We start from the raw sequence: 12,681 nt of genomic DNA, 5'->3' as shown, positions 1-12,681 counted from the left end.
TATATATCATTAATCTATTCATTTAATGTAGAGGTTGGGACATGGTAAAATTTATGGAATCGAAAAATTCGAACATGACTAATTGATATGAACTAGAACTAACAAAGCAGTCTATTTGAAAGCAAGAAAGCAGGTTATCAAGCAACGAGTTAATTCTTCCAGAGCATTCAGACCCTATTTTTGTATAGTGATTTTAGTCTCAACCTTAAAATTATGGTCCGTGCAGTCTATTTGAACAAGTAGCACGAGTACGAAATGAAAAATGCAATATTGAAAAACAATAGAAAACCATGTTAGGAGAAAGTAGAAGCAAGTTGCTGTTTCGAATTTGAACTAATGTTCTTATCTTTTTTTTTTTATTAAAATTTTAATTTTTGTTGTAGAATAAACTATTAGGAATTTGTTCAATTTTTTATGATATAGAGAGAATTTTGAGTAAATTGTTCCATTAATACTAGAGTTTTGCTATTTATATTCAAATGGTGTAAATTTTTTAATATCACACCTATTTTTTATATTTTAATCGACAATAGTTGATAGAGACTTGCCTAAAGATAAACTCCCATGTGAATTTAGAAATCGCCAACTCGACAGTCCGCTAATCGCCAACTCGACAGTCCGCTTAGACCACTAACATACTCAATAAGCGAACTAATATTATATACAACCACAAAGCACTATTTTTGAAAACCGATAGGTACTGTCAATTGAAACAAAAAATAACTAGCAATTCTTCTATAAATACCCACCTAAAACACTAATGAAAAACTAATGCTAATACAATCTTAAACGCTATTTTTTAAATCCTTATTTGAAACAAATCACATTATTGTTATTTTATACTCTCAGTGACATCAATATCCATTGGAATTCCTGTAATTTTTTACTGATGTATTAGCCGAATATTCATCTAAGCATAATACTAATAAACACATAAATAAAAAAATCACAAAAATTTCAATAGGTACTGTCAATTGAAACAAAAATAATGGTCACAGTACTAAAAAGAAACAAATTGAAAAATTAGTACAATTTGGATATAAATAGTAAAATTTTAATACTAACAAATCAATTTATTCAAAATTAAGTGTGACATAAACAGTGAGTGGAATGCTGATGTGAAGCACCATAAGAAATTAAATAGATTTTTAATGAAGTGTTGCCTAAAATTAAAATTTTAATACAAAAAAATAAAATATTAATACCAAACAAAAGTATAGGCCAAACCACGCTATTTACCCTGCTCTTTCTGAACAGAATTTCTAAACAAAGAAAAAGGGACGTGCATGAAAACAGTTCAATAATATCACAAATAAAAATATAAATAAAAACAAAGTGAAAAAATATAGAAAAACTACATAAAAGGAGTAGCTTAAGAAAAAAGTGCAGGAGAACTTCGTAGTCTATGCTTCACTTCTTACTCTTGGTACTTGCCCCTCATACTAAGGCATCCTCTCGCAATACCGCCAAACGGAAGAAACCCATTGTATTTTGGATCAGATTATCGTCATAACCTTCTAAGCTGCGGGAAAGAACCCAGTGCAGAGAGCAGGATAGCATGTCATACAACATCAAATGGGAACTTTGACATTGATATTGATACTATAGAATGGCAGAAAGGTTAGTGTTAGAGTTAGGGGTTTTTCAAAGAAATGAAAGGTTAAGAATAAATACTTCTTACTCAGGCGACATCGAAACAACTACAAAAATAACAAACAATTAATTTATCTTTATTCCTCTTGAGAATTTTATGGCAGTGTGTTTAATGATGCTTAAATCACCTTAGTTATAAGATTGCTAATAATTTTATGAAATCAGGTATAAATGATGTAGTCTTGACTGAGATTGATTCATGTGGACTCATCTAAAAAAGAAGAGGAAAAGAAATCTTGATTCATTTGGAAAAATGGCTGTCTCTGATCATAGTTTATAGAGTTGAGGAGACAAAGAAAATGTATGACAGTCTGCGTCTGCGTCTGCGTCGAACCCTCTGCCTTAACATCATCGATAATGAGGCTACGATTAGTTGTGTTTTTTGATAAATTTGATCCCATTATTATTTCACGCCGCAGGGAAGGGCAACAGGTCGTTTGATAAATGACAAGTCGTTTATTCCCAGGCGGACGACAGTCTGTTCCTGCTGTCGTTCGAAGGCAAAAGTCAAAAGTAGCTAGTGATTGACAATCATTCTTTTTTAGTCCTTTACCTAACAACTGACATATAATATATGAAGAATTTGTGTGTGGTCTAAATATTGATAATATATTTATTAATTTTAAATAATAGAATATATAATATTAAAATACAAAGTGCTAACGTGTGTTATTCTCCTATTAGACGTATTATAAACTTGCGAGCTCTTTTTTTTTTTCTCTAATGAATCAAGTTCCTACCATAATGTCAAATGCAGTCGACCACGACTGCTCCAATTGCCAGTCTGTCTTTACTATAATACTATGATGTGAAGTTTCTGCGACTTTCCCAGGAAAATTCTTTTTGTTTGTCCTTCCGGGGGAGTAGGAATGGAGAAGAAGAAATGGCTTTTCAAGATGTATTTGATCATTGTTTGGACTGTTATCGCACCAGTTCTGTCACTCAATGTCAACATCCCTTCTCATGGTAAGCCTCTACTCTACACCTTTTGTCCTTTTTTTTTTTCCAATTTTTTGATTTGCAAAGAATATTGTCAGCAAAGAACAGAACAGCTATTTAGTTTTATGTTCTATGATGTTATGGTTGTATGTGAAGAATTAAGCTCAAGTAATACGATTGTATTTGTGCATGATATAGGTAATGGCGGGTTTTTGTTATCTTCAGTGTTCTTAATTAAAGAAAAACGATTTATATAAGTTTATTTTATTTTCTTGCTTTAAGCCTGATATTCATTTGTTGTGAATAGTGACTGACCTGAGATATATCTTTCTCTTGTTGAAATTTTATGCTGTGCTTACCCATCTTTTTGTCATGTTTGCTGATCATCCTATAAATTTGACTGATTTTCCAGATAAACGCTTGTGATAATTATTGCATATTATCGAAGTTCTATAAGATAGTACTGGAAATATCAATAAATGGTAGCAATTATTTGAGATAACATGTATCTTAATTTGGTTTAGTCAAGGCTAATGCCTGGTCTTAGAATTGGGGTTAGAACTTAGAATCTGTTATGTTCTCGTACTTTGACAGGATTAATATTCAATTTAAACATTGGTAGCATGATCTATGCAAATGAGATTTAATCATTATTGATTCTGATATATGTAAGGGAGAAGGGTAAATGAGTAATAGAAGTTCCAACAGTTGCTAGATAATCATGCATGTTCCTTTGAATATTTTGTTTCCAGGACATTATAGAACTGTGGTGAATGTATTCAGCCCTCACATTTTCGTACTTGCAATTTGCCTAACAATGAATAGAATAAAAGGATCCATTCTGTTTTACGCTTATCAAAACACTAAAATCAGAACCTCTGCAGCAAGATAATTTGCACTGAAGTAATGAGGCATGATAAACTTCAATAAGAGAATTGTGAAATGCACAGGGAGGTTTCACACACGAAATTTTCTATCATGTCAAAAGAAAGCTTCTACATAAAACTGCTTAACTATCACACGTATGATTGGATAAAATACCAAAGAAGTTAAAGATAAAGATTGACAAAAGGTATTTGTGCTTTAATAAATGACTGAATTTTCTTTAAGTGTCAGGTATAGCAGAACTACAGCAGAACCATCTTTTTTATTTTTCTTTTCCCAGTCATTTGATTTTACACACAAGTGAAGCAGGCTGTTGCTTTCATGTATATATGCAAATTTAGGTTGCTATTGGAATGTTTCTTGTCAAGACAAATTGGGGGGAGAATGTGGAATGGGCCATGCAATTACTGATCGCTCAAATGACTGTAAAGGGCTATGTCCGGAGCCAAAATATTCTGTTTGCCCACCTCCATACTACACACGCTTTTATTGCTGCATACCAGGTTGGCCACTTGCTTAATTCCATTGCACAATCTATAACGTGATATTGAGAGTCATTCTATATGAGTCTATGACAATATAATGCTTTCAGTTCCATTTCTCTAGCTAATTTATAGTTCTTAATAATTAGATGTTGGAAAAAGAAAAAGTCTTCCTATGTTTCTGCTATTTTAGCACGAGGTGATGGTAATGTTTAAGTCTCGATTTTCATTTTATTTATTTTTTTTATTTTCTGCTGCAATTCTTGAACAGAAACTCCAGAAGTGACAAAAGATCGGTGCTCAAAATGTGATACTAAAGTGGACACTGGTGATGAATATATTTGTTGCACAGACTGCTCCGATCCCCACATGTATTCTGATGAACTGAAATCGGGTTACTGCAGAAGTGGTGCTAAGCTACTCGTGGAGCCACAACCGAAGGGTACATGCATACAATCTCTCGATGGCTTTTCTAAACTTGTATGTTCAGGATTAATGCTTTAGTCATTTGCCATTGACATTCACTATATATCTGGTTTGTCCTTCAGAAGTTTTTAAGTGGGTTGCTGGACCATGGAAGCCTTGCTCATCTCTTTGTGATGGTGGGATTAGGTATCGCAATGTGGAATGTTATGCAGTGTTTGCAGATACATTGGTCCCAGATTATCCAGTATATGATCATAAGTGCTCTTTGGAAGAAATGGTAAAGTAGAAAAAACTGCCAAAACGATAAACATATGTGTGTTCTTAAATCCAAATAATGCCAAACAAAACCAAATATCTTTTTGACTTTCAGACATTAGACATTTATCAAATCCCCAAATCAGCCAAAAGGGGAGCAAAAGAAAGAAGAGAACTATTTTTTTCTGTATTATTTTAAAAGATATGCATAAATGGTTGCTGCACACATCTATTCTAATTGTGGTAGTTATAATATTCTTTTTAACCAATGCTTGGGTTCATTCGAGTCTCCAGAAGAGCTTGAACACCATCAATTTATCTCCTCTCTATGTGTTACCTATATGTTGATGATACTTTAATTTATAAATCTAAACAAATATCTGTTTATCATGCTCTCAATTTGATCTGTTTTTCAGTTGTATATACTTGTTAATCCTCTGCTATATTTTCTCTTAATTATTGGCACTGTTTAATTACATAAACTACAATTTGCAAGCCAAAGTTTTAGACATACGGATTTCCTTGTTTTCTTACCTTCAATCAATGGCAGCCTGCCAGAGAAGAGCCCTGTAATGTAAGAAGCTGCCTTCAGCTCAGGGATGGAGACTCACAAGGAAGAAAGTATGGATTGACCCTTGGACTACTCATTTTTCTGGGGATTGTTGCTATTAGTGGCGTTACTTTTGCAGGTTACATTCAATTCAAAAGGTACAACATTCCAAGTCCAATCATCAGTACATTTGTGTGATAATTGGGTTGCTCGATGAGCAACTGCATAGGTTTAAAGCTCAATGGAGTCATATCTTAAGTAAGAAGCCATATATATAATGGCATGTGTTCTCATTGATCCGTTTATCAAACCTGTCTTATATATTGAATCTGCAGGAGAAACTCAATGCAATATGGTCAGGTATACATCATAGATATATGAAAAGGATTTGATATATACTACTCTCTATGGATGTTGGTGGATTTGGCTGATTATCATGTAAGGGTCTCGTCCCAGTATCAGCAAGGCATTAACACAGTACATAAGCAGCTAGCTTCAGCTGGACACTCAAAAGTTTCTCTGCAATTCTTTGATAAAAAAAATTTTTTCTTTCTTTTTTTTCTTTCCATACTTCTATGTGTATTTTGGACAGAAAGTTTCCATGTAACGTGGAAATGAAAACGTTCTCTTTGTTTTTTATCAGTTATGATAAATCTTCAAGTGGACCTTCTCTTGACAGGTTCTGCATTGTTTTATCTATAGCCTTAATTATCAGAGAAACAGTGAGCAAACTAATTCCTTCATCAGAGAAGGCATGAAGTAATGGTGTGTAGAAATTATAATTAGATCCATAATTTATGTAAACAATCCTTACTAATCTGACTCCACACTTGTTGCCATAATTCTCATCATCATAGCCTCTCAATTAGTGTGTCAGATAAAACAGGCCTGAATGCTTCGAACCTTGACATGTCTAAAATGGGAGGAAAGTGGATAATGTATGACATATGACACATGAGCTGTCTTTATAATAATAAAACTTTTGGATGAGTACTCTGCCTGTTTTTCCTCCCCATAATTGAACTCGAACATCATCAGTTTTTTTTCTTTTTAAGATATTCAATTAATTATAGTACTGGTCTTTTTCTCTTTTAGACATCTGGAGCTTCATCAGCAGCCTCTTTGGACCCTATGTCGCAACAACTTAATTTCTGTCGCACAATTTCAGCATGCAATTTCAGTAATGAAAACAACAATTATATATATATATTATTTCCCATTCTTTAAGATAAGTACATCTTAATTATAAAATAAATGATTTTTTCTTTACATTCATCATAAATATTATAATAAATTTCCATCACAGTGAATGAAAAAATCTAAACTCAAAATCTACTCAATTTTTATAAATCTAAATATTTTAATAAAATCACTAAGTTAAATGACTTTTTCAATTGGTCATTTCCTCTAAAATGCCAATTGCAAAAGAAAATAACTTTACCTTACATATAATGAAAATAATATAAAAAGAAAAAATTCACATTTTATTACTAATTATTGTTGAAAAGATGAAGTTTTATTTTTCATATTCTTGACTCTCAGACTATCAGACGTGCATACAAAAACATTTAAATTTCTCTAATCAATACCACAACCATTATAATTTTGTCAACTAGCTTATATTATCTTATAGACCCACAAATTCTATTTTGAAATATAAATATTAATTCTGTCAGATGTTTCTCAAACAAAATCATTTTTTGGTATATAAAATCCACATCCCAACCTCCAATCTTTGCAATTATTTCAATTTTTCAATTCTATCCAGAACCTTTTCTTTTTCTTCTTTTTTAATGAAGGCTGCACGAGGGTAAAGGTTTGTGATGCAAAAACAAAAACTCTGACTGCGAAAATAACAAGTTCAAAACATTATGGGGTCAACTTTCAAAGTTTAGAAGAAGCAGGCCTATTTTTGAAAAATGGAAAAATAAAATTCAACACTATATAGCTACTGCTCTGTGTATTTGCGTCTCTGCGTTTAGCCTCTTTTTACAGGCTCTGTATCTCTACTTTTCTAATTTTTCATTTTCGTTTTTATTTTTTTTCTCCTTTGATTTTTATTAATTTTAATTCTTCATTTTTCATAGGCAAACATTTGCATTAGCTTTAGCAAAGCTTCAATCATAGCTTCAGAAGGACGAGAAACATTCCCCACAAGATATAGACTTTACATAAATTAAAAAATAAAAAGAAAAAAAGGAAAAGAACTTTTGTAACTTGATTTTGATATTAGAATTTGTTGTGCAGTTCAATTGTGAATTAGATTTTGTATCAGTGTATTATTCAACAAGTGAAGAAGAGAAAAAAGAAAAACAAAGGAAAAAAAAAAGATTTCCTTAAAAGTTTTGATCTTCTAGATTTTTTTTTGGTTCAATTTGTTGTTGTTGTTGTTGATTAAGAGAAAAATGGATAAGAAGAAGGTGGCAGTGCCTCTAGTGTGCCATGGGCATTCACGTCCTGTTGTGGATTTGTTTTATAGTCCTGTTACTCCTGATGGATTTTTTCTCATTAGTGCCAGCAAAGGTATGCTCTTTTTGTTTCTTTTCTTAGGTTTTCTTACCTCTAAATTTTGATGGAGATACATGTTTGTTGAAGTGGGTTTTCTTTAAATAGCCATCTAGTATTAGTTTTTATGTGTTTGTTCTCCTTCTGGTACCTGGTATCAACTAGAAATTGTTATTCAATTGCATGGATTTTGGATTGGGCTGCCTTTGATTAGTCATTTAGTCATTGCCTTTTTTAAAGGTATGCTCCTTTAGTCGTGTGTAGTATCATTTATTTAAGCGTTTGATCCGAGTTTTATTACCTAATGTAACTTTGCTCTTGGTTTCCTACTTTCAATTTGATTCAAAAGGTGTATTTATTTATTGCTCATTTTGTTTTTTGTAAGTGATAATTTGATGTCAATTCTGTTTGACTTATAGTAGATATATTGCTGTTTGTTAATTTGAGTGTTCTATCCATGTTTTGAGTAGGAATTTTATCAACCAAAAAAGTTGAGGTCCAAGTTTAATATCATTTTTTTTCTTTACTTGGCATGAAGGTTTAGTCGCAGCATCATTTATTACTTGCTGCATGTTAAAAGTGCAAGCTCTTACATTTCTCTGATGAGAAACTTTTAGTTCTTCACTTCCAAATATTTAGTTGGTAGTTCTTTGAAATGCAGATTCTAGCCCAATGTTGAGAAATGGAGAGACTGGAGATTGGATTGGGACCTTTGAAGGACATAAAGGTGCAGTATGGAGTTGCTCCCTGGATACAAAGGCATTACGTGCAGCATCTGCTTCTGCAGATTTTACAGCGTAAGTAATTGAGCATGCTACTCTTAAACTATTGTACTCATTTTGGAGCATTGCATCTTGAGATGCAGTGCGCCTCTCTTTCTCTCTCTTGCATGTTTTTGTTCATGATGACAATAGTAGAGAACTAGAGATCGTAGCGATCATTTTGTAGAAGTTAATATACTAGGTGATGCTACTTTATTGTTTTCAGGAAATTGTGGGATGCGTTGACTGGGGATGAGTTACACTCTTTCGAGCATAGGCACATTGTCCGGGCATGTGCATTTTCAGAGGTTGGACGAGATTGTTTTCTATTATTTGTCTATTTGAATACTTTTCTCTTGACTGAACATTTTATCATCAGTGAATAAAGAATGAGAGTTTCTCTCTTTAAAGAGAGAGAGGGGTTGGGGGTGGGATGGGGGCTTGTGTGTGTTAAATGGGTCATGAGTAATGTATACTTCATATGTCCTCAATGGAAACATTTTTGTCTGATGAAAAGGTATAATTGAAGTAATAGGAGTCATCAAGTGATGGCTTTAAAATATATTGTACCATAAACTCAGAATAATTATTGATTAGAAAAGCTATGACCTATGCTCGTGGTTGATTCAAAGTGCCTTCATTGAATCTGAGGGTTTCTCTAGTGTCTACTAATTATTCAGTAGAATAATGCCTAATATTATTTATGTGTTTCCATAGTTTCTAAGTTTTCTTTAAATTACATGAAAGTTGTGAAACTTATGATTCTTTACAAAGTCAAACAACTTTTGGCGATCCCTGCCTCTCATATGCTGAAGCTAGTTCAGGACTTTGCGTACTTTTTGTTCTTTAAATTACTTCACAACTTGTGCATTGCCTAAACTTGGTGTGAATATTCACCTAAGCTGTAACTAGTGGAATTTGGATTTGAAGTCTTTAGAGGTACAAATCTACCTTTGTACTTCCTCCACTTTCAGTTTTACAAAACAAATATTTCTTTTAAAAATTCGTCAGAGACTCCTTCTCCAGTTTTTTTTTAGTCATTACATATGACTTTGGATCTACCAACATTATTAGTTGATTCAGAATTCAGACTTCTTTAATCTTATATATATATATATATATATATATATATATATATATACATATTGGTATGTGCATGCATTGTCTAAGTTGCTCTTTGTTCAGGATACACACCTACTACTCACTGGTGGAATGGAGAAAATTCTTCGTTTATTTGACTTGAATCGTCCAGATGCACCCCCAAGAGAAGTTAACAGTTCACCTGGTTCAATCAGAACTGTTGCATGGCTTCACAGTGACCAGACCATATTAAGTTCTTGTACTGATATGGGTGGTGTGAGGTGAATGATGATGAAATGATCAAGCTTGATCCTCTGCTACATCGAATCTTTTCATACTTACTAGCTGGGTTGGTAGTTGTGTGTTCATTCATTGGTTGAACTAGTTCTTGCCTGCTAGTTATTTCTAGGCCATTAAATAATTAAGAGGTCTAGATTTTGTTATAAAGATATATGTTACTGGTTGAGTTGAAAAGAGAAATAAATTATGCTGAGAATATTTCACATGTCATTCTCATCCTTAATAGAATTATTGGAGTAGAAAAGTAGTTTTCTTTTCCTTTGGACCTAGAACTAGATGACTACTGGGGACCAATATTGGCTAATTCATGCTGTAATTTCTGCATGTCTCAGAAATTGCAATACTCTTACATATGAAGGACTTCAGATGAGCTATCATTAAGCCATACTGCCTCCTTCAAAGCTAAAGTAACAAATGAAGAACTGGATCTTGGTTTGGTCCACACCACTAAAATTAATTTAATTGCAGATCTATCCTACAAAGTTGATTGAAAGGCCACACAATAACTGGTCGTTCTTAACTCCAAATTCTGCACAGTGGCTTCATCAAAATTTCCATTAAGGTCCTCAGTTTGTAGCATTGTGTTGGTAGATTATAGTAATTACCTGCACTTATTTGAAGCAGCATATCATTGATTTCATATTTGTTTGAGCTGTATACGATATTGCAAATTTTTTGTCCCTGATTTTTTTTCTTATGGTTGGCCTCTTCTCATTATAATTTCATCCTTGCTAACACATTAAGGCAATACCTGTACTATTTTGTCATTGTCTTTGAATAATCAATTGCAAAATGACATCTTTTATCTGGTTTGGAAATCCTTATTATCTCAATTTGTCCTCCAAATTTGCGACTGTAGGTTATGGGACATAAGAAGTGGCAAAATTGTTCAAACACTTGAGACAAAGTCTCCTGTAACAAGTGCTGAAGTGAGTCAGGATGGTCGGTACATAACTACTGCTGATGGGTCAACTGTTAAGTTTTGGGATGCAAACCAGTGAGTTCTAATTTGCCTTCATTGCAATCTTGCTTTTAGTTGACATTGGTTGGTAAAATTTGTTTTTTTTTCCTTTCTAGCTTTGGCCTGGTTAAAAGCTACAATATGCCATGCAATGTGGAATCAGCTTCATTGGAACCAAAACTTGGTAATAAATTTGTTGCTGGTGGAGAAGATATGTGGATCCATGTATTTGATTTCCACACAGGAGAACAGATAGGTATGGACTTTTTAACTGGTTGGACTTATTGATAAAATTATCAAGACCTAAGTATATAACGTGGTGATAAACAACTTAGTCTTATGCTGAATGAGCTGTTGCTCCCTGGAAATCACTGTAAACTTGGCAAGACTCTTACTTACTATAAGTGATAATACTCCATTAAGGTTCAAAGACTTGATGCTCTTTTACCATAAAAGCAGCTGTTGGGGCTCTGATATTTGGGGAAACAAATCAGGAGGAAAAATTGATCATTCCAAGTCAAATGTAAATGAGCTCTATTTTATTAGATGGATCATCAGTCCTTAGCTGAAGCCAATCTGTATCTCATGAGGACTCCCTTACCATAAAAATTTATCTGATCCTTGTTATAATTTTCTGTGGTTACATGTTTCTTATCTCTGGGGTTTTCAGGTTTAACTAATGCATTTACATGTAGGATGCAACAAGGGTCACCATGGACCTGTTCACTGTCTGAGATTCTCTCCAGGAGGGGAATCTTATGCTTCAGGATCTGAAGATGGAACCATAAGAATATGGCAGACAGGCCCTCAGAATCATGATGAGAACGGACCGACTGGAAAAGCGATGGCATCAGCGGACGATGTTACCCAGAAGATCAAGGGCAAGGAAGGGAAAACTGCCGGAACAGATCCCTGACTAGGCATTAGACAGTTTGTTTTTATTTTGGTCTGTGCTTTAGTGTGAAGCTGTAGGCATGTGCATGTGTGACATTTTGATGATCAACCTGCTTTGGAAATAAAAATTAGACGAATCTTTTGTGAGCAAGAAAATGTTGTTATTATTATCATTTTGTATCTATCTCTTAATCTGTTGGCTCTTGTTTGTGCCTGGAAGAAAAATTGCATAGTTTATGAAGATTGACATGTTGCTACGAAGGCTAGCTTACATTATATTTGGATAATCTTATTTAATGAATTTTTCTTTGTTAAATATAGCTGAGTGTGATCTTCAGTCTTAGCAAATGAATTCTATATATTTTATAACTTAGATTAATTACAATGAAGTCCTTAAAGTTTATCTAAATATATATTCTTATCTCTATTTTTCTAAAACCAGACACAAATCTTTAACATTTATAAAGTCAGTCTTTCTACTTTTTATTTTGTTAATTAAGGAAACTTCATTAAATAAATAAAGAGAAATAGTTTTGTTATTAATTGAGTAGCAACCTTTTATTTGTAGGTTTATTATAGCTTCTTCGAGTATAAACTAAAATAAGTCTTTCCTTAGCTTGGCTCGCTGAAGCTCAATCTATGAAGAAGGATTGTTGAACATCTATTATCACAAAAGAAAAGAAAAAGTACATATTCTAATTCAATTTTTCTTAATCATATTAATGATCAGACAAAAAGCATAAGCAATAATAATAAGCTTATATAAGCTTTATATTGTGTTTTGTTGAAATTTATAAAATTTATAAAATTTATTTGCAAATTCAAAATTTACGTGCTTTGGATGAAATGAAAGTTAATTTAGAATTCTACGTATTTCCGCATTAATTTGTCAATATATATACCATAACATCAAAATATCTCTTTCGACTTTATCATTTTCATTTTACTTTCTTTCTCATGTATTTTTCTCAAATAAAACAATTTTTTTTA

General features: G+C 32.8%; 2 protein-coding genes across 3 annotated transcripts; both read left to right on the top strand.

Moving 5' to 3' along the window:
• The first annotated feature begins 980 nt into the window (after positions 1-980).
• On the top strand, positions 981-5,885 carry LOC107261151 (A disintegrin and metalloproteinase with thrombospondin motifs 7-like). The gene is made up of 7 exons (XM_048377685.1): positions 981-1,620; positions 2,486-2,619; positions 3,819-3,980; positions 4,231-4,401; positions 4,508-4,662; positions 5,191-5,348; positions 5,526-5,885. The coding sequence occupies exons 1-7, from the start codon at positions 1,610-1,612 to the stop codon at positions 5,569-5,571; spliced, it is 837 nt and encodes a 278-aa protein (XP_048233642.1). The 5' UTR covers positions 981-1,609; the 3' UTR covers positions 5,572-5,885.
• Positions 5,886-7,099: 1,214 nt separating this feature from the next.
• On the top strand, positions 7,100-11,864 carry LOC8271375 (serine-threonine kinase receptor-associated protein). Of its 2 annotated transcripts, none has more exons than XM_015718337.3 (7): positions 7,100-7,713; positions 8,357-8,492; positions 8,683-8,764; positions 9,642-9,817; positions 10,696-10,833; positions 10,914-11,053; positions 11,468-11,864. In XM_015718337.3, exons 1-7 carry the CDS (start codon positions 7,596-7,598, stop codon positions 11,569-11,571), a joined length of 894 nt encoding a protein of 297 aa, XP_015573823.2. In that variant the 5' UTR covers positions 7,100-7,595; the 3' UTR covers positions 11,572-11,864. The 2 variants fall into 2 exon arrangements, with proteins under 2 accessions (XP_015573823.2, XP_002517562.2); XM_002517516.4 differs by having other exon boundaries at positions 7,142-7,713; positions 11,493-11,864.
• The last annotated feature ends 817 nt before the right edge of the window (positions 11,865-12,681 follow it).

The sequence above is a fragment of the Ricinus communis genome, chromosome 8 (genome assembly GCF_019578655.1).
Source record: "Ricinus communis isolate WT05 ecotype wild-type chromosome 8, ASM1957865v1, whole genome shotgun sequence".
Lineage (NCBI taxonomy): Eukaryota > Viridiplantae > Streptophyta > Magnoliopsida > Malpighiales > Euphorbiaceae > Ricinus > Ricinus communis.
The sequence above is the reverse complement of the archived record's forward strand: the minus strand, read 5'-3'. Positions and strand labels throughout refer to the sequence as shown.